A 24,542-nucleotide genomic window follows, 5' to 3' on the forward strand; every position below is an offset into this window, starting at 1 on the left:
GGAGGTACTCTGCAAACCTACCGGCTACCTTCAGAGATTTGTTCATGAAGCCATCGAGATATATAAACACAGACACAACTTCAACCGAGAAGATGGGTACAAACTGAGTAATCATTGGAAGGTCGTTATTAACCAGGTAAAGTCTTAACTTACTGTGATGTGTCCATCCTACCTGCCTATGTCAGCTGTTATTTCCGACTCTCTGTGTGTCTCTCTCTCTCTATGCCTCTCTCTTAGATTTCTCACATGTCCTTTGGATTGCACCTCTCAGGCTCACTTGCCCTTTGGATTGCACTCCCTTCTACGTGACTTTACTGAAAGAACCAAAAAGTTGCACTTTCATGTTCACGTCCTTTGGATTGCACTCTCATGGTGCTAATCTCTCAATAACACTGCTGTTGTGCGCATATGCGGGCATGATACTCTTATGTGGCGATGGAAGCTCATTCATGCTAATCTCCCTTCCTTTATCCCTCTCTCACTAATCTCCCCCATTAACACAACTGACGTACTTACGTCCGTGGATGGAATTCCTTTCCATCTCAGACCCCGCTTGCTTGCCCATCGCCACATATATAACCTCTTGTTGTAACAGCTCTCTCGCTGGTTCAGCAGTTCCACTGCTGGATTATATTTTTTCCGCCTGAGGACGACCGCTTGTGTTGCAATCGAAACGTCGTGATTTATTTTATGTTATACCTACGTGACTTTACCGAAAGAACCAAAGAGTATGACAATCAAAAGTTCACATCTGAAAACAATGGTGTTGTATGCACTCACGGATTAAATAAATAAAACAATGAAACACTCCAAGTATCAATTTGAAGGGAAATAACATCAGAACAAAATGGTCTTGCGTGCACTCAGTGAATAAAGGTTTGTACAAGATCGGACGAAAAAGAAAGATGTTTAAGATGAATTAAAAATAAACCTGGATTCGAAATACACTGATCCATGGCTAAGATAAAATCGGACATCAGCATGCAGCCTTGCTTTAGTCACTGGATAAAGTATTACACAGAATCAAGTTGAAACGAAATAAGACATCGGAAAAATAATAGTCGTTTGTGTACTCACTAAATGAAATTTAATATAAGATCTGACACTTCACAGAATCAAATTTATTATGAAATACAGCATCAGACGACACTTAAACGCAGCTGTGATATAATCAGACATCGTAAAAACTTTTTAAAAGCGTAAACTGAATTGCATAGCGAATCAACATAGTCTAGTCTCGTGTTAGAACACTGATATCAACAATCTCTTTAAGAACTCTTACTTTTGCTCCGTTAACTGCAGGTTTTAAGTTGAAATAAAAGCGGACACCATAATACAGTTACACGCAGCTATGCAATGCGCCAGCAACATTTCACGAGTTTAGCTTTGAACGGAAATTGAGTTTGTTTTTCAATATTTATTATTGATCTTTGAATGGTGTGTCTGTTTCTCAATAACTACTAATATGTAACTATTAATACACCAATTTCAACACTCTTCAATCAGGAAACAATTTAAATGTAGTTCTCATCAGGTACAGTTTTCAACTCTTATTAACTCTTTGGCCTCTCTATTTATGCACTTTGAAGGAGGTACATTGCCTGAAACGTCGTATATTACAGTTGTCCTTATAAGGCAGCGTAATGGACGAATGTGTTGAACTTGGTAATTGTATGAATTTACTTGACTGTTCATTTCATGCGCAGGCTGTCACGACGAATCTGATTCATAATTAGTTTTTTGGGTTGTAATCTCCTGCGAAACCTAGCATGTAATGACTTAAAACTTTCGTGACTGCAGGAATTAATATTCTTTGGTTATTTTGGTAAAGTCACGTAGATAGAAAAAATAGTAATAAAAATAATGAAAATAATAAATAATTATTTTTCTACGTGACTTTACCGAAAGTACCAAATAATATAACTGGCATGTAATGATCAAATTTTGCTTCATTTTCAATGCATCGGTTTGCTAAAAAACAAACTCAGATGATACAGTTGTTCAAGTAAAAACGTCAGAATCTTTACTTATCCTGGACAAATTCGATAACCTATGAATCTCTTTCACAGATGTTCAGGATGAGTGGGTTAGAAAGTTTGAACAACAAATAATACAAAGGAACCAAAGGAGTGCAAACGACTTTATCGGAACGATAAGAAAATAGCAAAAAATAAATATCCTAAAACTTAACATATTTTATTTTAGCAGTTAAAGCCCACTGAGTTGTACAGCTCTTTTTCAGAAGCGACCTGGCCACAAATGATAGCTCAACAAAGCTTACAATGTGCAAATTTATAGCAGCAGAAATAATCTTAAACATCTAAACGCATGTTTCTAAATGTGGAGGGAAAAACCGGAGGACGGGAGAGAGACACGCAAACTCCAAATATACAGCAGGCGTCATGGTCGGTATCAGTAGCGGAACTAGCTGGTGGCCAAAGCTACGAATTAGGCCCTTTTGAAACTGTAGTTGGTAAATAAGTAGAGAGTTCTCTGAGGCAACACGTTTTCATCTAACAATAACTGCGTAACACAAAGGGTTAACGGCCACCTACACCCGATATGCTAGGGAGGTAGCCCCTCCGGACTAATACGCTTCTTACTGGATAACGTACACCTCTCACGAGTGAAGCTTGCGTCTTCACTGATATAAGCTTGAGCCGACCCTAGCCAGGGGTACGGCTCTGCCCCTTGGGCTCTTCTCTTCAGGAGGCTTCTTCAATCGTCCGGCGAGCGACGACTGCCGAAATCGTTCAGAGGTCCGGCTTTTATACAGAGCCGTGGCTTACTCCACCCCGGCCACACCTTTCATCTCGAACCTTCCAGCAGTACCTGGGGGTGATGTCATCCCCCAGCCCCCTCCTGGGGTTTGGGGACTGCACCTCTGGTCATGCAGTTCCATAGGGGTTACCGTTGGGCCATCGTCCCTTAACACTGGGGCTCAGGCCCTCTTCTGCCCCCTATTGGCACGTGTCCGATACCACCGGCTAACAAAATGGGAGATGCACAATAATACCTCTATACAACCACCATGAGATGTTTTCAACAGTGTAAAATAACACAAACTGATTTCAAACGCGGCTTTCATTTATTGTATGAAAATGCTTTCATTTACGTTACACGTTTTAATTTAATTAGAGCAGTAACGGTTGGCTTCCACAAATTGCACAAATCAAATAGTGGGGACCCACCTGACAGATTACAGCACCCCCCTGAGCTGATAACATAGTTACACCACTAGTCGGGATCGAACCTCCTGGACACCAGGTGAGAAAGATACCACCGTGGGACTCCTTAAACAAAACCAACAATAAAGCATGTAAGTTCAAATTGCATTAGTGCAATACAGTACCTAAATTCCCAGGCTTGGGAAATGCAGTAAAATAACAGCAAAACAGTCCCAGACCACACCAACACAACACACAGTCCCTCAATAAAATTGTAGCATTTCAGCAGTGTTGGGATAATTAATTAAATACGCAATTTAATTGCTTAAACATTTACTTTAACGGCTATTTGGACCCTAAACAAATTTCCTTTGTTAATGAAAAACTCAGCTCCCCCCCCCCAGCATTTAACGAATGCCAAGTCATGTACCAATTATGGATTAACCTCTGCAATGGGTTTACATGCTTCTAAAAAATGTGACCTCTGGTTCACTTCTGTCTGAGCCGGGGTATTTTTTTAAAGCGTGCAGTACGAAGAGTACAACGTCAATTTTACTCGTGATTTTTTGTTGTTGTGTGAATACAACCAATATTACTCACACGTTGTGTATAAATAACTGCTGTAAAAAGGGCCTCCTATAGAGGAGGCTCTAGAGATGCCCCTCTAGAGGGAATTTGGCCGACCCTTCCATGCAGGCCAGTCGTCATTAACCGTGATGTACCCAGTTTTATGATGGCTGGACAGAGGGAGGGGGATTTAGGGTACTTGTTCGGCGTTTCAACTGTCGCGTTGAGAGATAAAACTGACGACCTCAGGATTTGCAAGTCCAGTTAGCTAACCACGGCATAATCCCTTTTTATATAATGCACGTTTATCGCTAAAGGCGGTCTAGACAAATCCCTTTCAGGAACACTTTTTTAAAAAGCCAACAAAACACACATGAGTGGTGTGGCGAGAAACAAGCACAGCGTGATTCACATCCCAAATGCTGATCAGAAGAATCAGAATCGTTATTTATATTTAGACTGGAGGAATCTGATGAGCTACGCAGCTCTTTTTCACATATGTCCAATAAGACGTACAGTGTGGTGTGTGATGTTCACACACAACACTCCACTATCTCAGCTTCAGGTGCAGTGAAGCAGCCCTATGCCCTGTTAAAATAATCATTATCACCGATGATCATGGCCAGAGATCAAACCTGAGTCTCTGGTTGAGTACCATATACTAACCTCTACATCACCAATCTAGGCATACAAGTACATGCACAAAGGTTATATACTTATATCCCACATTTTTTGGGGTGTATATATATCCTCTTTAATTCAGAAACAATATTATGAGATCTTTAGAATTTTTATAAAAAAGATGTAATATAATCAAATAAATAAAAGCTATTTTCCATACCTTCTTTACTATCAGGAGAATGGGGTGGGTGGGTAGGTAAGCCGTTGTCTAAATGGAGTTGTAGGATTAGGAAATCTTGGATGATACCAGATGACTGCCTCCTCCATGACAGATCTCTCCAGGCCACCGATGTGCATGCACACACGACAGTTCACACTTCATAAGCATATTCACTAATATTTAACTTCCACCGTTTATATTATTATTCTTGATTATTCTGAAATGTGACCTTCCCGCCCCACATTCCTACCCCCCTGACGCCTCCGGCCTTAGCAGAGATTGTGCCCGTGTTCAAGAAACGTATAACCACCGCTGGTTGAAGACACAATGTATAGTAGTACCTGTACGTATCTAGCTGGGTCCTGGGTATTTTCCTGTCATGCCAAATGCACGACAACGTTATTTGCCAAATGCATGAGACTTGACATTTCTGCATTTAAATTGGTGTGAAATATTTAAAGTAAAAAACGCGTGAATGAACACCGAATGCTAGTTTTAGAGGTTGCTCTATACACATACCACACACAGAGCTCAACACCTGGCCATGGCTTGAATCAATCATCCATCCCACACTCTACAGCACCGCAAACTCTCACCAAACAACGGCTTGGTCACACTGCATCTCCGCTTATTGGTGGTATTGGTCCCACACCTCCGATTCGCATGGTTGACTACGAAGTTAACCATACCTACTGCGTTGATAGTGATTCACAAGCACAACTTACACGGTACTCGACACATTCACCAATAAACACTGTGGCCTTTAAAGGAAACATAAAACGTATACCGTATCGTAAAACATATATTAAGCAACGTTTCGGGGAATGCCCCTTTTTCACATGCTATGAAGAATTGCGATATCCCAAAAAAAATCACCTATATGCTACGAAGAAGGGCCATTGCCCGAAACGTCGCCTATGATATTGTTGTCCTCTTCAAGGCCACACACAAGGCTACTGACCAGCAAACAGCGACAATGTCACACACACAGAGAGAGAGAGACGAAGAGCAGCGGGAGACGCGTGCATCTCACGGGTTAAGGCGAACAGCAGCACCGTGGCACGGGGCCGCCGTTACAGACGCACGGGCGGAGCTTAAAGCGGCGAGCCGAGGATTTGCGGTGGGGGGGGGGTCCTGCGTTGCTCATCCACCGGCTCGGCTGGCCAGTGTCGTGGTGGTGGTAGGGGGGTTACTGCACTCACCAGCACACGCACCAGCACCACCACTGTGACATTTGACGCATGCTGCTCCTGCTGCTGCATCATCATCATTTTCATCATCATCATCTAGTGTTAATGCGCACCGGGCCAATCGACACTCCACACAGACCCCACGGCGTTGCGCTGCTGCCGTGATCTGACCATCGAAGTGTGGGGGTGCTGCTGGTGGTGCAATCGTCTGTTCGAGGTCATTCAGCGCGGACCCCCCTCGCTCTGCTTGCGCCCCCACAACGCGGGGAAGAGGCCAGGGGGGGGCCGGGGCCGGAGGTGTTGGGGAGCTTTTCACTGGCGATGTCGACGCCGCGGCTGCCGATCCTCCTGCTGCTGCTGGCGCTGGGGGTGCAGGCGGCGGGCAGCAGCAGCCCCCCCTCGTCCGGGGCTGCGGGAGGCGCAGTGCGCGGATGTCCCCGCGCCGCGTGCATCTACGGCCGCTGCGTGGGCAGCGCGTGCGTGTGCGACCGCGGCTGGGTGGGAGACCAGTGCCAGCACTGCGCAGGGCGCTTCAAGTGAGAGAGATCGTGTACACGTGTGTGTGTGCACGTGTGTGTGTGTACACGTGTGTGTGTGTACACGTGTGTGTGTGTGTGTACACGTGTGTGTGTGTACACGTGTGTGTGTACACGTGTCTGTGTGTGTACACGTGTGTGTGTCTACGCATGTGTGTACGCGCGTGTGTGTGTCTACGCGTGTGTATGTGTGTGTATGAATGTGTGCGTGTGTACGTGTACGCACGTGTGTGTGTGGTCGCGTGTGTACACGTGTGTGTGTGTCGTCCTTCATAGGTGCTCGCTAACAGCACTTCCCCGGACAGCCTGTTCAGGCTATAGTGGGGATCTTTGTCTTTTGTGTGTGTGGACGTTGTGGCGGGGACCTCCTGTCAGCAGCGAGCCTTCGACACTTCACGTGGCAGCCTCAAAGTGCACCTAGCCTGGCACAGGCGCCATGGTGACTCCACCGTCAATGGTGGCTCTTGGGTAATGGTGTTGGTGCTGGTTTTGGGGAGCGGTGGTGTAGTGGTCAGCGCTACGAACCCGGTGACCCGAGTTCGATTCCCGCTCACGACCAACACCGATGACGATTATCTGAACCGGTTCTGGGCCTCCCCTAGGTCGACTCAGCCTCAAATGAGTACCTGGTGCGGTGTGTAGTAAACATCGCCACTAGGGAGACAAAGGCGGCCGGGCGTGGTTCTGGCCACCCATCGTGTGCCGTGCCGTCCTGTATAGGTGCTTGCTTACAGAACTGGCCGCCTCAACAGTCTGTGCAAGGTTATATGGGTTGGGGGGGGATATTTGTAAGTGCTTGAGTCAGTTCATTAGGCGTGGGATTGTCCCGTGACCTGCCACAAGCGAGAGCCTTCCAGGTGACGGCCTCAAGATGCACCTAGCCTGGCACGAACGCCGCGGGGACGTCGCACTACGATTGTTCAAATAGGAGGTGCCACTCTTTCGCCTCGGTGTGGACACGCGTGCAAGCACTCGCCAGGCTCCAACCTGCTTAGCCGCCGAGATCTGACGAGATCGGGGAGTGCATTCCGGGTGATTGGAGCACAGGCAATAAGGCGGATGATATTGGTACGTATATTGATAAATGTAGGCGTGCATTTCAGAGGACATCCGCTTGGTTCCAGTTCACGCACCTCCGATTAGCACGGTTGACTGCGTACGGTGCGAAAGAAGTGCAACACACGTGCATGATACAACGGAGGCAATTAATGGGACTGTGCTGTGTGTCTTGTGGATATCCCAGACTGACGGAGCCTTCGGGGATGATCACAGACGGCCCCAACAAATACAAGTACAAGACGAAGTGCACTTGGCTCATCGAGGGCTTGTGAGTGAGGGCCGCAGAGCCACGTCGCACGCTTCATGTCACATGTGATGTGGTGCGAGCATCTCTTGTAGATTAGAAATTAAAACCCGCTCAATGGAGTCACGGATAAGCACGACTGCGTTGATGATCGGCACTGCGTTTTTCAAGTGAATATGAGGAGTTCTCCCGTCAAAGGAAGCTACTGGAGCTATGCACTTTTAAATATAGATTGAAATCTCATTTCTTTAGAACTGCTTTTTGTGTTTGGTTTGCCCTTCTCCCGCATTATCATGGTTGGCTACGTACGGCGCAAAAGAAGTTCAACATACATACGTATAAACGGTGATTTTGTTACTGCGCCGTTCGGAGGAAATTGGCTGAGATATCAGAATTAGGCCACAATGTTCTGGGCATGTAGTAAATATTTAATTATTGAGCCATGTTGTCTGTGGGGGCCTACATGATTCTTCCAGTTATCCACACAACCAGAACCGCTAATTGCAAGGGGACACGATCGGGGCCGTTTCTTCAGTTGTATAACGTCTGCAAGAGACATTACACATGAGGCAGGACCTTTGAATTTACAAGCCCGAGATTAGTTGCAACTTCTTGCACCCTCATGCATCTGTGTAACATTTGCGAAATATAAAGTCCAGTGAGGAAAGTCTAATTTATAAATACGTCGAAATAACTCCCATGAGAAATGCTTGCCCTCTCTGTCAGATGAATTGGCATCCTGGCGCAGATGTATGATTGCACGGCGCAATACTGGTGATGTTCTTTAAGAGGGCATGTAGATAATATCCACTTGTGTTGCCCAGTTCAGCCATAGTCTATATGATTTGCAGGTAAATTGAAAACAATCTCATGTTTGTTTTTCTCAAGTTAATAGAAAACCAGTTCAGTTATTAGCTGTGGTTGTCTATTCATCTACTCGTGTCCTGGTTTTAACGTGTTAATGATAATTGCTCAATCAAGTATGATAACATTAGATTGTGCTTCAATTTCAACAGGTGATACTAATCCATCCAAAAGGTTTACTATTAATACCGTATTGACATTTTATATTGGCATTATACTGATAAGCAGAGGCAGACCTTTTCACTTTGCGTTGGATCATCATCTGGATAGATAGTGTGATGAGTGGAAGTTGCAACCAGAAGTGAAATAAATTAACTAAACTATTTTTTATTGCACCAGGTAAGACCCACTGGGCTATATAGGTATAACTACAAGTATTTTTTTGTTATTTTCTTTGAACCTATCTACGTGACTTTACCACAAGACCCAAAGAATATGAATTCCTGCGGTCACGAAAGCTTTAAGTCAAGAATTATATAGGTATTTTTCAGAAAGACCTGGCCATGAATGATAGCACAACGAAGTGGCTTATCGCGTGAAAATTTAAAGCAGCCATATACTCTAAACGCATTTTTACAAATGTGGAGGGAAAAACCGGAGGACCCGGAGAAAAATCCTTGCGAGCACGGGGAGAACATGCAAACTCCAAATATACAGGCATTGAACCCACGACCTCATGTATACCAGGCGAGGTAGTTAAGATCTCGCCACCGTGGCACCCCCAGATAAATTTCAGAGACACCATTGTTTTCCTCACACAATTTCAAAATGTATACATTTCAGCCATGACACTAAATATGATTTTGAAAGTTTTTTTAGGTAAATATCCACTTTGTATAGAACATTGCATTGCTTATTTGCTTTTTTAAGCAGAACCAATTCTGTTAACCACTAAAATTTTCAGCCACTGCGAGAGATAATGAGATAACTTAACCTACTCTCCACGAGGTTTATTTTCATTCGAAAATTTCATTTTGTACTCCATGTAATTATAAAATATCGTAACATATATTATTATTACGTTAGAGAGAAATGTCGAGTTATTTATGCAGTGTGTATTCATGGGCACTCTAATTGTCCTGGGGACTAATCCTGTCTGGCAAATGTTCTGCCACATTTGGAGAACTTCTCGATGTGCGCGTGTGGGGTAGCGATTGGGGTCACTTGTGGTGTCGCTCGCACTGGTGGAGTGGAAGCGGAGTGGTCAAGGCGCAGCGCTACGAACCCGGCCACCCGGTCACTGCCAACACAAGTGACGATTATCTGAACCGGTCCTGGGCCTCCCCTAGGTCGACTCAGCCTCAAATTAATACTTGGTGCGGTGTGTAAAACATCGCCACTAGGGTGAGAAATGCGACCAGGCGCGGTGTTGGCCACCCAACCCCTCGTGTGCCGTGCTGGCCTTCCTTCATATGTGCTCGCTAACAGCGCATGTCCCAACGGTCTGTTTTTTTGTCTTTGGGGTCGTCGTGCAGCCCGAACGCCGTGCTGCGGCTTCGCTTCAACCACTTTGCAACCGAGTGCAGCTGGGACCACATGTACGTGTACGACGGCGACTCCATCTACTCCCCGCTGCTCGCTGCGTTCAGGTGCTGCCCACTGCCACGCATGCCCGTGCCAGAAGGACGAACGACCTTCATTCGTTGCTGCAAGTTGAACTTTAAAAGGATATTCAGAGGCGCGGGAGAATAAAGTTATATATAGAACAGGAGATAGAGAGAGAGAGGAGTCTTCAGATTCTGGGAGAAGGATGACACGGACACGGATGTGCGGCGCAGTGAGAGACGAGGAGGGAGTGAATTTCAGATGTCGTTCATCTTGCCTGGTTTAAGAGACGGGCTTGATGGGGAGGAGGCCACTTGAGGCATTTCAATCAATTACCTCCTCCTCTTTTAATTGAAACGTATTTGTGCTGTGTCGTCTGAATATATTTTTTATCGTTATTTTTAATTGATGCTGCTGTGATGTAATGGTTGGCACACTGGACTTGCAATCCAGAGATTGTCGACCTCCAAGGCACGGCAGTTGAAACAATGGGGCATGTTACTGAAAATGCCCCTGCCTCTGTCCATCCAGTAGTATAAACGGGTACACCATCGTCTTTGGTTCTTTCGGTAAAGTCATGTAGGTAGAAAAATAAAATGAAACCAAAAATAAAATATCACGACGTTTCGATCGCAACACAAGCGGTCGTCCTCAGGCGGAAAAATAATAATAATCCAGCAGTGGAACTGCTGAACCAGCGAGAGAGCTGTTGTGTTGCGATCAAAACGTCGTGATATTTTATTTTTTGTTTCATTAAATTTTTCTACCTACGTGACTTTACCGAAAGAACCATAGAGTATGGATTCCTGCAGTCACGAAAGTTTCAAATCAAGATTGAGTACACCATAGTCGATTGGAATGTCGTGCATGGTGGAGGTAAAGTGTGGATACTCTCACATATTTCTATGGCCAGTGTGGAAGAGGTCGAAAATACCCTCTAGAGAAGTGGTGGGCAGCCTGTCGTCTGCAGGCCACATCTATCCCGTAGAGCCCCTCGTGGTGGCCTGGTCTCAGTGTGTTTAGAGCAGCGGTCAGCAACCAGCGGCGCATGCCGCTCTTTGGTTTCCTCCCTTGCTGCTCTTTGGCTGCCCCCTTTGCGGGCAGCAGTTTATTTTGTTTGAAACGTAAATCTTAAACATGATTTAACGCAAAGATAACTGATTAAATATGACAGGGAATGGGTCACTATGGAATGTCTTGGTGGCAACAAAATGTACAGTCAAACTGTATTGTTAAATCTTAATTTTTGGAGCTTTCGTGACTGCAGGAATTATTCTTTGGTTCTTTCGGTTAAGTCACGTCTAAAGATAAAATAATAAATTAAAATAATAGCGACGTTTCGATTGCAACACAAGCAATCATCATCAGGCATAAGAGAAATAGCAACAAAAATCTAACTAGAAAACTATAGACAGACATACGAGCAGACAGACATCACAAGGACACACAGAGAGAGGACACATATCGGCACAGAGAGAGGGGTCGTTTCTGTAAACAGCCCCTTAAATATAGGGAGGGGGGGCGGGGACGGAGAGAGGGAGGGGGCAGAGAAAATTAGCATATCAATGAGTGGACGGCAACGTGTTGCTGCTGCGCAAGTAAGATGACGACGTGGAACGGCACGCAAGCTTGAAAATTAGGAGAAAGACACACTAAAATTAAATAACCTCGCAAAATATCGAAATGTGATGTAATGCAACACAGAGAGTCGGTCAACACACAATTAATGCATAGCCTGTGTTGCATTACATCACATTTCGATATTTTGCGAGGTTATTTAATTTTAGTGTGTCTTTCTCCTAATTTTCAAGCTTGCGTGCCGTTCCACGTCGTCATCTTACTTGCGCAGCAGCAACACGTTGCCGTCCACTCATTGATATGCTAATTTTCTCTGCCCCCTCCCTCTCTCCGTCCCCGCCCCCCCTCCCTATATTTAAGGGACCGTTTACAGAAACGACCCCTCTCTCTGTGCCGATATGTGTCCTCTCTCTGTGTGTCCTTGTGATGTCTGTCTGCTTGTATGTCTGTCTATAGTTTTCTAGTTAGATTTTTGTTGCTATTTCTCTTATGCCTGATGATGATTGCTTGTGTTGCAATAGAAACGTCGCTATTATTTTAATTTATTATTTTATCTTTAGACGTGACTTAACCGAAAGAACCAAAGAATAATTCCTGCAGTCACGAAAGCTCCAAAAATTGAGATTGAACCACTTCTACGGGGAAGTTTTAAGCTTATCTTTTTTCTCTCTCTGGCTATTTGTTCTCTCTGCCTGTGTCCTCTCTTTGGAATGTTCACGCTTAAATTCTAACTTAGCAATCTTTGAAATACGTAATCAACCAGGCTATGCGTTAATTGTGTGTTGACCGACTCTCTGTGTTGCATTGCATCACATTTCGATATTTTGCGAGGTTATTTAATTTTAGTGTGTCTTTCTCCTAATTTTCAACCTTGCGTGCCGTTCCACGTCGTCATCTTACTTGCGCAGCAGCAACACGTTGCCGTCCACTCATTGATATGCTAATTTTCTCTGCCCCCTCCCTCTCTCCGTCCCCGCGCCCCCTCCCTATATTTAAGGGACCGTTTACAGAAACGACCCCTCTCTCTGTGCCGATATGTGTCCTCTCTCTGTGTGTCCTTGTGATATCTGTCTGCTTGTATGTCTGTCTATAGTTTTCTAGTTAGATTTTTGTTGTATTGTTAAAGAATAACTAAAGGGGGAAAACAATTAGGCATAGTTTATTCCATCACCTATATTAGTTTATTTAAGTCATAATGTGTTTGTCGTCTGCTGTACACCCACTGCTGTGTTTGTGTACAAGTAGCTCTGCGTGTGATGCATCTCCCCAACTATTTTGGTCAGAGACAAAAAAAAATGTTATTTATTTATTTATTTTAAACACGCTTTAATGAAATGTACCGTACTCGTAATGGCAAAACTCCACGACTCCAAGAAGTGGCCCCGAAGCTTGCCATAACATAAGGGACCGTGATGATTTACAGCCAACGTCAGTTGAGCGTAGACAATTAGACCCAAGCCGAAACATAACGTATAAAAAAGATGGTTTAATTTTTTTGGTATTTTTTATGATAGAATATAGTATTGTCATCAGTAAGACATAAGTATACGAAGTTTGCAGTCTATACCACATTGGGAAGTGGGTTAAAATTGAGTTACAAGATTTGAGGATACGACAACAACAACAACATACAGAGTGAGGGGGGGTGGTTTGAGAAATGTGACGTCACATAAAAATGCGCAACTATATAGACAACACGTTCTACTTAATGAAATAGACTTTTTAATAAATGTTTTCTCCTACATCAGAGTAAAGCGCCACATTTAATACACACTACAGTGACAATAGTTTAACGCGATTTGAAGCATGTTTTATTTTTTTGGGGGGGGGGCAGAGCTTTGTGACGTCATATTTGAGGGGGGGGCCTGACTTTTTGTGACGCTGAGTGACGAGGGGGGGGTCAAAAATCGTCCAAAATTGCGTGACGTCATTTATGGACGGCCCCTAAAGAGCCGCAGGTTGTCGACCCCTGGTCTAGAATAATGAGTCTCTGCTAATGTCACTTGTCCTGGCAATGTAACATTACAAATAAGAGGATCACCCCTTGTGTGTGTACAAGTTTATGTCGTTTATGTCGTGGGGAGCGGTAGTGCAGTGGTTCGCGCACGGTAAAATGAATCCGACGACCCAAGTTTGACTCCTGCTCACAAACAAAATTGGTGAGGAATATTTGAACCGGTCCTAGACCTCCGCTAGGTCGACTCAGCCTTAAACGAGCACCTGGTTCTGTGTGTCAGCATCAGCACTGGGTTGACAAATGTGGCCGGGCCAGACCTAATAGGTGCTCGCCAACAGCACTTGCCCTGACAGTCCGTTGAGGCTATATGGGGGGCTCTTTGTCTTTGTGTATGCAGCGGACTGATTGTACCGGAGGCACGGCGCAATGAAACCGTCCCCGAGGTGGTGGCCACTTCGGGGTTCGTGTTCCTGCACTTCTTCAGTGACGCTGCCTACAACCTCACGGGCTTCAACATCTCCTACTCGTGAGCTCCCCTACACAGCGGCGGCAGCGAGAGCGTTTAAAACAACAGTGATCAATGCACGATCAGAATCAGAATATTTATACTGCAGGAGGAATCCGACGAGCTACTCTGGGTTTTTTTCGGTAAAGTCACGTAGATAGAAAAATAAATAAAATAAAATACGACGTTTTGGTTGCAACACAAGCGGCCGTCTTCAGGTGTTGCGACCGAAAACGTCGTGTTTTTTTTCTACCTACGTGACTTTACCGAAAAAAAACAGAGAGTATGGATTCCTGCAGTCACGAAAGCTTCAAATCAAGATTGAGCTATAAAGCAATTTTTTCACAGATGTCCAGTAAGGTGCAGATAAGAACGTGCCAACAACAAACAGTACAAACAAATCACTAAAACACACACAAACACAACTAAACCATCCCCATCCTACCAGGCAAGCCCAGGATAACGTCAGTAATAAATATAATTCCAGCAGCAATAGCAAAAGCAACGTCGCATAGTGCACATGACAACAGAGGAGAGAGAAGTGCACGATCTTGATTTGAAGCTTTCGTGACTGCAGGAACCCATACTCTTTGGTTCTTTCGGTAAAGTCACGTAGGTAGAAAATGAATCACGACGTTTCGGGCGCAACACAAGCGTCCGTCATCAGGTGGGAAAGCATGGCCTGCTGCTGAGGCAGACTGTTTGAAAAAGTTTGAAATGGGTGTAGCCCAAGGGTCATAAAGAAGTGGCCAGGGCTGGTGATGTTAATGTGAGAAATTAGCATGTAACTGTAAGATAGGAGAGCGGCCTCCTCGACGAGACCACGGAAGTGGCTATGTTAATGTGAGAGATTAGCATGAAGTAACAGCTGACATAGCTAGGTAGGATGGAAACATCACAGTCAGTTAAGACTTTACCTGGTTAATAAGCACGGTAAAACGTTTTGAAGCCGGACTGTGAACGAAGCCAGAAAAAATGATAAAGTCTACCAATAAATACATGCGAATAAAGATGAATACAGCATTTCGTACGATATTAGGAAGAAAAAAAAAGTTTTGCTGGCTGCCTGCATTCATGGCTGGCATGCGTGCATGCAAACGCGACGTACGCAGTGGCGACGTCACCCGCAACCCACAGCGTCAAGCCGGGTTCGTGCGTCGCACTGACGTCACGCGTCCCTCTCCACCCACACACCCACCCACACACACACACCCACACACCCACCCACCCTCTACCCCTGCGGGCAGTGCTAATTCATATACAGACCAAACAACCCCGGTTCGATCACTGTTGGCCCGCTCATTTTATTGTGCATGGCAGATTGTGGTCTTCTACAAATGCAATGCAAGTGGTGTATCTGTTTAAACTGTGGAGAAAAGTTCCTGGTACACTGCTATTGCTGATGTCGCATGTAGACCCTCGCATCAGCGTGTCTCAGAGATTGATGTCGCTGTGGATTCCATGCCTTATGAGGCTCTTAGGATTCTTTGCCACTTCAAGGCGGTAGGTAACCCTTTATTCCTTTGGCCCTCCAAAATGTCTCTAAGCATTACTGTCGAGATAGTCCCTGGCTGTCAGTGGGTCTTAGCTGGCAGTGTTATTTGAAATGTTCTGACGTTTATTATGACCTTGTTCTGTCTTGTCACAGGATGAACAGTTGCCCCAACAATTGTTCAGGCCATGGACGGTGCGTGGCATATGGGCCCCAGAGACGAGTGACTTGCCAGTGCGAGCGTGGTTGGAAGGGTGAGGCCTGTGACTTCCCCTACTGCAACAAGGACTGCGGAGCCCCGCACCATGGCCATTGCGAGTGGCAGCACCAGCGAGGCTGTGTGTGCCAGCCTGGATGGCAAGGTACGCAGTACACGCTCAGACATCTAATCGCCACTAAGTGGTGGTGATGTCACCGCAGGGCTTGTGTGCCAGGCTAGGTGCACATTGAGGCCACGTCGCACATTGAGGTGCCATGGGTTGACTGACAGAGATGACTAGCTGATGCACCAGCTGTGCTCCCTACTGTGCCAACTTGCTGCGTTTTGGCCGCCCAGCCCTAAGCTCGTTGTTGTGAGCGTCGCTCCTCCGCCCTCCATTGTTGGAGGGCAACTGCCTCCAACTGCCCAGTAGCGTCCTTTACGAGCCTCCTCCCCAGAGGTCGATCTTGACACGGCTGGTAGCGGTCTTTGGCAAGTCCACTCAGTTCCACATCCTTGTACCACGCACACGTATTGCCCATAGCATTGCTGTACACTGCTGGGGGTGTTTTTTTCAAATGGTCCATTACCGATGTATGGCTGTGACATCTCTTACCAGGCCCAGACTGCTCCCTGGAAGACCCCTCGGAGGAGGCGTACTGGCTCATGCCGGACGTAACGCCACCTCGCCCGCTGCCCCGACGTGCCTCGCACAAGGCCGTGGTGCTGGGCGACTACATGTGGGTTGTGGGCGGTTACACCTTCAACTACACTGCCTTCCACATGGTGACCAGGTGAGACACGGCTGCATCGAGTTTCCTTTTTACGGATTGCACTGTAAAGCTTCGTGGCGATGGTTGGTTGCTGCAATCCTAAATGCGCCATTCAATTTTGCGGTCGCACGACTGCTCACTGAGATGTGGATAAAGAAAGTTGCAGGCGATTGAGTTGCGCGATTTGGTTGCCTTCAGGTGTGGACCGGCCTTAGCGAGGCCAGAAAGGGATTGTTTTGTTGTATTTGTGTGTTCCAAGGTACAATCTTCGGAAGCACATGTGGGACCCTCTTCCTGACAGGAAGACAGGCCCTAGCCAACGCTACGGACACTCTCTTGCTTCTCATCAGGTGACCCATTAAAATATCATATTGCTTTGATTGAACAAAACGAAAACGGTTCCAAACCTTCATAAAAGGAAGTTTATACGGCATTCAAATAAACAAAAACCGTTTCCAAAGATGCCTTGCATGGCCTACAGCCCCCTTCTCAGTTTATACGCATGGGCCTTCTGCAGCTTTGTAGCCACATATATACCGAACCAGTAACCAAGTTCTGTGCTCAACATAATGACCTCAGCTTGGTATATATACACCAGGCTCTTCTCAGCTTCAAAATAGGCCCACTTTTCAATTTTCCCGCTATGCCTAAACATCATCATACTGAGTAGTCAGTGGCAATGGGAGCGAGATTCCTTGAATAGAAATTCTAAGAATTTGGGAGCAGCTGGGGGGATAATTTATTTTCCCCGGTGTGAACATGCCTTGTAGGAGTCTTTGAGCTGCAGTGAACCAATGATTGTGCCGATGAGATGTACTAATGTCTGATATGGCTGTTCTTCACAATTGCACCCAATAAAACAAATAATAAAACGGTGGCGCCCCACCCTAGGCGATTTACGCACACACGGAATGAAAAGTCACGATGCTAGCTAACGTCGAGTGACTTCTGAAGCTGTACACTAGCTGCCTGCTCAACTCACACAACTGGCATCTCAACCAACCTCAAATTCACATTCAATTTAACACGCAAGCTGGAAGCAGGAAGACTCCTTCATGATCCTGGCAAATCGCCTGATGAATCACCAGCGAAACGCCGTACTCAAATTGTAAATGTCCTGGGCTTACTCACCATTACACCGATGTGCTGAAGTAATCGCTAATTGGCACATTTTGTTCATGGGGCAAACCTTAATGGTGGTTGTGTGGTGGGTTAACGACACACTTACATTCACAACAACAACCGCCATTCGCCACTAAGTGGCGGGGAAGTCACCACGGCGCTTGTGCCAGGCTATGTGCACTTTAAGGCCACGTGAAGTGTCGAAAGCCCGCTGGCAGGAGGTCTTGGGACAGACCCAGGTGCCACGGGTTGACTGGCTGAGATGACATTCACGTGACCTAATCCAAAAACACCTTTATCATGAACAAATTCACGTCGTCGCCATTGCCGCCCCCCCCCACACCATCCGTGCAGAGCGGCATCTACATGTACGGGGGAAGAGTGGAAGCGTCGAGCGGGAACGTGAGCAGCGAGCTGTGGTGGCTGGACGTCACCACTCTGGCGTGGACGCGGCTGGTGCCTCAGGTGGCGCCGGGGCCCCGCCGGCAGCAGTTTGCCGTAGTGGGGCACTCGGCACACATCGTGCCGCTGAGCGCCGGCACCTCCGTGATGCTCGTCTTCTTCGGACACTGCCCCACCCACGGCTACGTCAACTTTGTGCAGGAGTACAACCTGAGTACGTTAGACAGTACCCATGGGCGCGTGCGTGCGTGCGATGAGGGTGTCATTTGCTTGGCTGTGGCTACATCACCCTTTGTGCAGGAGTATAACCGGAGTACGTTTGACGGCGCCCATGGGTGCTCACGTGATGAAAGCGTTGTTTGTTTGACTGTCGCAGCGGTGGACTAGGGACCAGGGGTTCTAACTAATGAGTAAAGCTTTTCCTGTTGGCGGAAAAATGTCACTACACTCCAACGATGAAAACATACAATTCAGTGGGGTAAATAGGTATCTCGGGTTTTATTTTTTCAGCTCGTAAGGCTCAGACTGTCAGTAGTGGTGGTAGTTACAGGACAATGCAGGGAGGGAATATGTGCAAACTAACAAGAGAAAAAGTAGTATTTTACACGAAACGTACACCAGAACTTAGTGCAAACAGGAGAAACAATAACTAGCGTTTTTCAAAAACAAATTAAAAGCAGTGTCCAAAAATCCTGTCACGTTGTTGTACTCCTGCACACAGTACGTCATCAGCTTTTCTTCAGACTCCGTTCCGATGATGAAAAACTAAAATAAAATAACTTTATCAGTATTGAGGCTCCCACAAGGCCATGCGGGAGGGTGTATGGCACACTTTGGCTCCAGCTATCGTAGAGTGCGGTCGTGTCGCTACATTTGTCTGCGGTGAGTACAATGTCTTTAAAAACAACGGTGCTACGCCTCTCTAAATAAAATGAACGCGGAGCTACTTGCGCATTCCGTTTCAACGGGAAAGGGTTCGGGAAGTTGCTTGCACCACTGTTTCAATGGCCGTGCCAGGAGATCGTACCGGCCACCTCTGGATTGCAAGTCCAGCGCACTAACCATGAGACCACGGCAGCGTCATTTTCCTGTCTGTGTGCACGTGCAAACGTATGCGCGCCCTTCTTCAGTAAACGTGCACTTGCCCCTTGTGTTCTCAGACAGCGGTAGCTGGCGTATTCTGGAGTTCAGTGGCGCACGGGTGCAGGGCATGTATGGGCACAGCAGTGCCTTTGACCCCAGCACGCACGCCATCTACATCCACGGGGGCTACAAGGCGTTCAGCCCCAACAAATACGGCCTGGTCGACGACCTCTACAAGTACAACGTCGACACGCGCACATGGTGTGTGGGCAGAGGCAACGGCGTCGGTGGGAGGGTATGGGATGTGGACGTGCACTTTGGGAGGGCACACATATCCCGCACCTCCACGGTTGGCTACGTACGGTGCGAGAGAAGTTCAACATAAATATAATCGGAGATATATTTCAAACATATGTTTTTTAGTCAATGCAATACAAAAACTAAACAGAATAAACATCTCAATTCTCAAATGTACCCTGCGGTTTAAGACAGTATCTTAGTTATTTGTTTTTGCCGTATTTAATAACAAAATTAAACCTTAAGTAAAAGTCTCTGAGACACAGTATTGCAAGGAGTGGCATGAACTTCCCACCAGCATTTTGCTGTCGCTCCCTTCTTTGAAATGTTGAGCTGTATCTTGATCGACCAATGCATGAAGTGAATATGATGATTTCTTTTTTTAAAGACCAACATAGCCAGCATTTACTTCTCATTGTCGGAGTTGAGTCTAGAATTATGAATGTGGAACTTCCAGTCAGTAATACAATTCTCCTTTGGTTTTCACAGTATCCAAAATCCAAATTGATGAAAAATTATAATAAAAATATTAAAGGCAAATTAATCATACATCGTACATAACGGGGAGGCGCAGTGATACAGCGATGAACACAATGCACTCTGGACTCCCGATAACTGCGCCTAATTCCTCACCATGGCTATCATCAGTTGTGATCGATATCTGACCCACTTGTTTCGCTCACTCGCTTCTCTCCTCCCTCAAAACACTTTTTTTTCTCGAGCTCACCCCGCGACCTCTCAGTCTCCTTCTTATAACCACCACCGTTCCTGCTCCCTCTCTATAATCTCTCTCCATGGCTCCCATTCATTCCCCATGCATCCAATCCATTCATCATCATTCGCTAACGTCCATTTTGTTTTTATTTAATTGACGCATCACAGGTTCGCCCATTACTGTCTCTCATCTATTTTATTCACCTCATCTTCACCATTACATTCATAAGCACCATTGCTAATTCTCTTTAAAATGCCTTGGTCAAGGCGAGATGTTAACTCCCTTGCCTGGTATGCAGGAAGTCGTGGGTTCGATCCCGACCTTGACGCCTGCTGTATATTTAGAGTTTGCATGCTGTTTCTGTGGTCGCGTGGATTTTTCTCTGGGTTCTCCGGTTTTCCCCTCCACATTCATAAACATGCATTTATAGTATTTGGCTGTTATACATTGCCACCTGATCATAAGCCACTTCTTTGAGCTTTCATTTGTGATAGCCAGGTCGCTCCTGAAAAATATCTCTATAGCTCAGTGGGCCTTACCTGGCCAAATAAAAAAAATTGTTTAGCTTATACATGACGTTAAGATGAGTTAAGAACCAGTTCTGGGGCCCCCTTCACCAACCCGCACTGACCAGCATGCTGCTAAGATGTCCTCTTGTATACGACCGCAGGATGGTACTCAAGGACAGTGGCTTCTTCCGCTTTCTCCACTCATCCGTGGTGATTGGAGGCACCGTGCTGCTGTTCGGAGGCAACGCTCACAACGACACGTCCATGAGTAACGGCGCGCGCTGCTTCTCCGCCGACTTCCTGGCCTACGACATTGGTGATGGATTCGTGGCGGCACCTGAAACCTGCTCTCACGTTATGGCAAACGGTCGTAGCAACAGGAATTCATGGTCATTTTTCGGTCCACTGAAGGACGAAAGGCCTCCCTACTTTGTCGGTTTTGGTCATTGCATTCACACGGAGTTCTCTCCTCTTCCGCTGTCACGAGAGATTCCTCTTCCCATGATACATCACAGATTTGTTTGTACTTTACTTTTTATAATTTACAAGATAAGGCCCCACTGAGCTATATAGCTCTTTTTCTGAAGCGACCTGGCTATCACACATGATAGCTCAACGAAGTGGCTTATCATGTGAAAATTTATAGCAGCCAAATACTCTTAAACGCATATTTCCAAATGTGGAGGGAAAAACTGGAGGACCTGGAGAAAAATCTATACGACCACAGGGAGAATATACAGACTCCACATATACAGACGTCAGGGTTGGAATTGAACCCACGACCTCCTGTACATCGGGCGAGGTAGTTAACATCTCCACAGAAGGTGACCCTAATGGTTGCTCATGAAGATGTTTCTTGCTACTGTTTCCTAGTTGAACTGATGTTCTGATGTTGGCATTGGTGCACAAGCACAAACAGCAACAAAAACCCAACGCATTCTTCAATAACGCTGATGTTGCACTTCTTCTGTGGCTGCTGACCTTGGCGGTGACGGCGGTGGCGGTGCATGTGGCGCTCGGTGAAGCTTCTGACGAGTGGACCGTGCTTCCCAAGCCCAACCTGCATCGCGATGTCAACCGCTTCGGCCATTCCGCCGTCGTGAGCAACGGGTAAACTGCAGCATCGGTACACAGCGCCATGTCGCACGCAGAATATCATGATGTGCATAAGGGCGCTACGCTTGCAAGATGTTAATTGCCTCGCTTGGTATATGGAAGGTCATGGGTTTGATCCCAACCCTTTGGAGTTTGCATGTTCTCCCCGTGGTCGCGTGTATTTTTCTCAGGGTTCTCTGGATTTTCCCTCCACATTAATGGACATGCCTTTAGAGTATTTGGCTAAATTTCCACGTGATAAGCCACTTCGTTGAGCTATCATTTGTGGCCAGGTCGCTTCTGAAAAAGAGCTACGTAGCTCAGTGGGCCTTACCTGGTAGTCAGTCATACTTGACTGCGGTAGGAACGTTCTATCCATGACTTGTTCAACATAGAACTCATCAATCTGCCACGAAGATATGGAACAATAGCTGAAAAACATTCACTAATGGCACCCGAGAATTATAAGCAGCCCTGATGCCTATTGGCGATCCACCGCATCACCACCAATATTTATTGCTACATTTTACAACAGGGGTGGGGAACGTTCGGCCCGCAGGCCGTATAAGGCCCGCAAAATCATTTGGTCTGGCCCTGCCAAGGCAACCGCAGGCGGGACTCGAAATTCAATAAATCTAGGAGCAAAGCTGGAAAAGGAGTTGCGAGTAGCAACATCATCAATACCAGCTAACATCTCACGCCTCACCAAAGAGAAGCAGTTCCAGCCATCACATTAGGGGTGAGTTAATTAAATGTTTGACCAAATATAACAGGCAAATTTTTAAGTTGATAATTTTGCATGGCTCGCGAATTATGTTATAAATATGCAAATGGCTCTTGGCAGAAAAAGGTTCCCTGCCCCTGTTTTACAACGACCGACATTGACTGTGACTTGCGGAGAGAAGACGCTGGGCAGACACAGGCAGTGGGTAATTGATTCTACCTCGGAGAGACAGAAACACCGCATAGGGAGAGGAAGCGCGAAGATGCGAAGTGTGAGGTGCCGGAGAACCTCGAATATCTGTCACCACCTCCTCCTCCTCCTTATATTTCCCTGGGCCTCCTTCTCCACAGTCCGTTGAGTTTGAATCTCACCGGTCCACCTCAAATTTGAATCGCCGGCCAAACGGAGAGAGCCACTGGCCGGTCTTTTCCTTCCACTTGATTGGCCGCTCTCAACCAATCAAAGTGAGCCTGGGCCGCCGCTGAGCCAATTGAAGATTGGCTCTGTGGTGGATATCTGTGAATAAGAGTTTGAGAGCTCATTGGATTCCTCCATTATTTATAAACATGCTGATTCTGAAGATTCTCTGTGGTCAGTTCAAGCATCAACGCTGGTGAGTTTAGACACTGAAGGATTGCAGCATTCATACAATTCATAAGAAACGTCTTTCGACGTCCCTACACTTAAATTGGTGTTCACATATATTCACAATTGGTGTTCACAAAGAGCATTTTAAATGTGTGCCTCTTCAGATGTGAAAAACATGTGTTGGTCATCGCAGGCCATGTTTGCCCTGTGTCCTGTTCCCCAGTTCTTCGCATTCTGACATGCATTGTAATCCCAATGTCCTATGATCAGTTTTTACCACGGTGACTCATTTCCCTGTGTCCATGTGCCCTCTGCTTTTGGTGCCCAATGCTCCATGTCTTCTTTGCCCATTATGGCAAATTCCTCTCATGTCCTGTGCACCAAAAATCCATCTACCCCGCTGTATTATCCAACGTGTAAAAGTCCCACGTACCCTTCTGTATTATCCCACGTGTAAAAGCCCCACGTACCCCGCTGTATTATCCCACGACGTGTTTTCCCTGGCAGGTCCATGTACATCTTTGGGGGATTCAACAGCCTGATGCTGGGCGATGTGCTGGAGTACCGTCCCCCGGGGTGTGGGGCGCAACGCAACCAACACGCGTGCCTGTCCACTCACCCCGGCGTGCGCTGCCTCTGGCTGCAGGAGCGCTGCGTCTCCTGGGAGGAGGGATACGCAAGAGCACCACCCGAGCAGCTGTACCGCATCAACCACACGCGGCCATGTACGATGCAGCGGCATAGCGAGTTTTATTTCACTTCTCAGCCGTGTGGATAATTAAACGAATAAACTAAACTATAAACTAAACTAAAGAATTTTGTATTTTACCAGGTAAGACCCACTGAGCGAAATACAGGGTGTTTGATAAAGATGGACCCGATTTGAAATCGCTATATCTCTGCAACCACGAACCGCCCATGAATGAAACTCTTACCACTTGAATGGGCGGGGCATAGAGAGGGCGGGGTATAGAGAGGAAGGCGGGGCATAGAGAGGGCGGGGCATAGAGAGGGCGGGGCATAGAGAGGGCGGGGCGTAGAGTTTCAAATGATTACCGCTAGATGCCTCTCCCAGCGCACAAACAACCCCTAGCCTCAGTCATTTGCAAGACACACTGCCTCAACATTGGATAGGTCACACGGGACCCCAAGACTTGGCGCTACACTCTTGGCCCCCAATATCTCCAGACATCACACCCTGCGACTTTTTATTGTGGGGATATGTAAAAGACCATGTTTTTGTGCCACCATTAGCGACTAACCTGGATGACCTCAAAAACAGAATCATGGCAGTGGTGACTTCAGTGGAAGAAGACACTTTGAGAGGTGTTTGGGACGAATTCAACTATCGTCTCGATGTTGTCCGTACAGCAGGTGGAGGGCACATAGAGCATTTATAAAATGGTAATTAAAACTTGATAACTCATTAAACCGTATGTAACTTTTGTGTAATTGTAACATGTTGCCATCGTGAAATATACTGTTTTGAA

At 46.3% G+C, this 24,542-nt stretch overlaps 1 protein-coding gene across 4 annotated transcripts in view; it reads left to right on the forward strand.

Moving 5' to 3' along the window:
• Nucleotides 1-5,677: 5,677 nt before the first annotated feature.
• Nucleotides 5,678-24,542, forward strand: part of LOC144931581 (attractin-like protein 1) — a 48,433-nt gene continuing 29,568 nt past the window's right edge. For 2 of the 4 annotated variants that reach the window (XM_078855606.1, XM_078855604.1), the window contains exons 1-12: nt 5,678-6,301; nt 7,545-7,628; nt 9,944-10,057; nt 13,946-14,074; nt 15,702-15,907; nt 16,364-16,538; nt 16,777-16,867; nt 17,994-18,255; nt 19,202-19,385; nt 20,807-20,961; nt 21,671-21,755; nt 23,699-23,777. In XM_078855606.1, the coding sequence (XP_078711732.1) occupies nt 6,087-6,301; nt 7,545-7,628; nt 9,944-10,057; nt 13,946-14,074; nt 15,702-15,907; nt 16,364-16,538; nt 16,777-16,867; nt 17,994-18,255; nt 19,202-19,385; nt 20,807-20,961; nt 21,671-21,755; nt 23,699-23,777 (1,779 nt within the window). In that variant the 5' untranslated portion in view covers nt 5,678-6,086. Of the gene's footprint in view, nt 6,302-7,261; nt 7,370-7,544; nt 7,629-9,943; nt 10,058-13,945; nt 14,075-15,701; nt 15,908-16,363; nt 16,539-16,776; nt 16,868-17,993; nt 18,256-19,201; nt 19,386-20,806; nt 20,962-21,670; nt 21,756-23,559; nt 23,778-24,542 lie in introns of those variants that run through there. The other 2 variants (XM_078855602.1, XM_078855603.1) reach the window with 2 other exon arrangements.

This window comes from Lampetra fluviatilis, chromosome 4, assembly GCF_964198595.1.
Source record: "Lampetra fluviatilis chromosome 4, kcLamFluv1.1, whole genome shotgun sequence".
Classification (NCBI taxonomy): Eukaryota; Metazoa; Chordata; class Hyperoartia; order Petromyzontiformes; family Petromyzontidae; genus Lampetra; species Lampetra fluviatilis.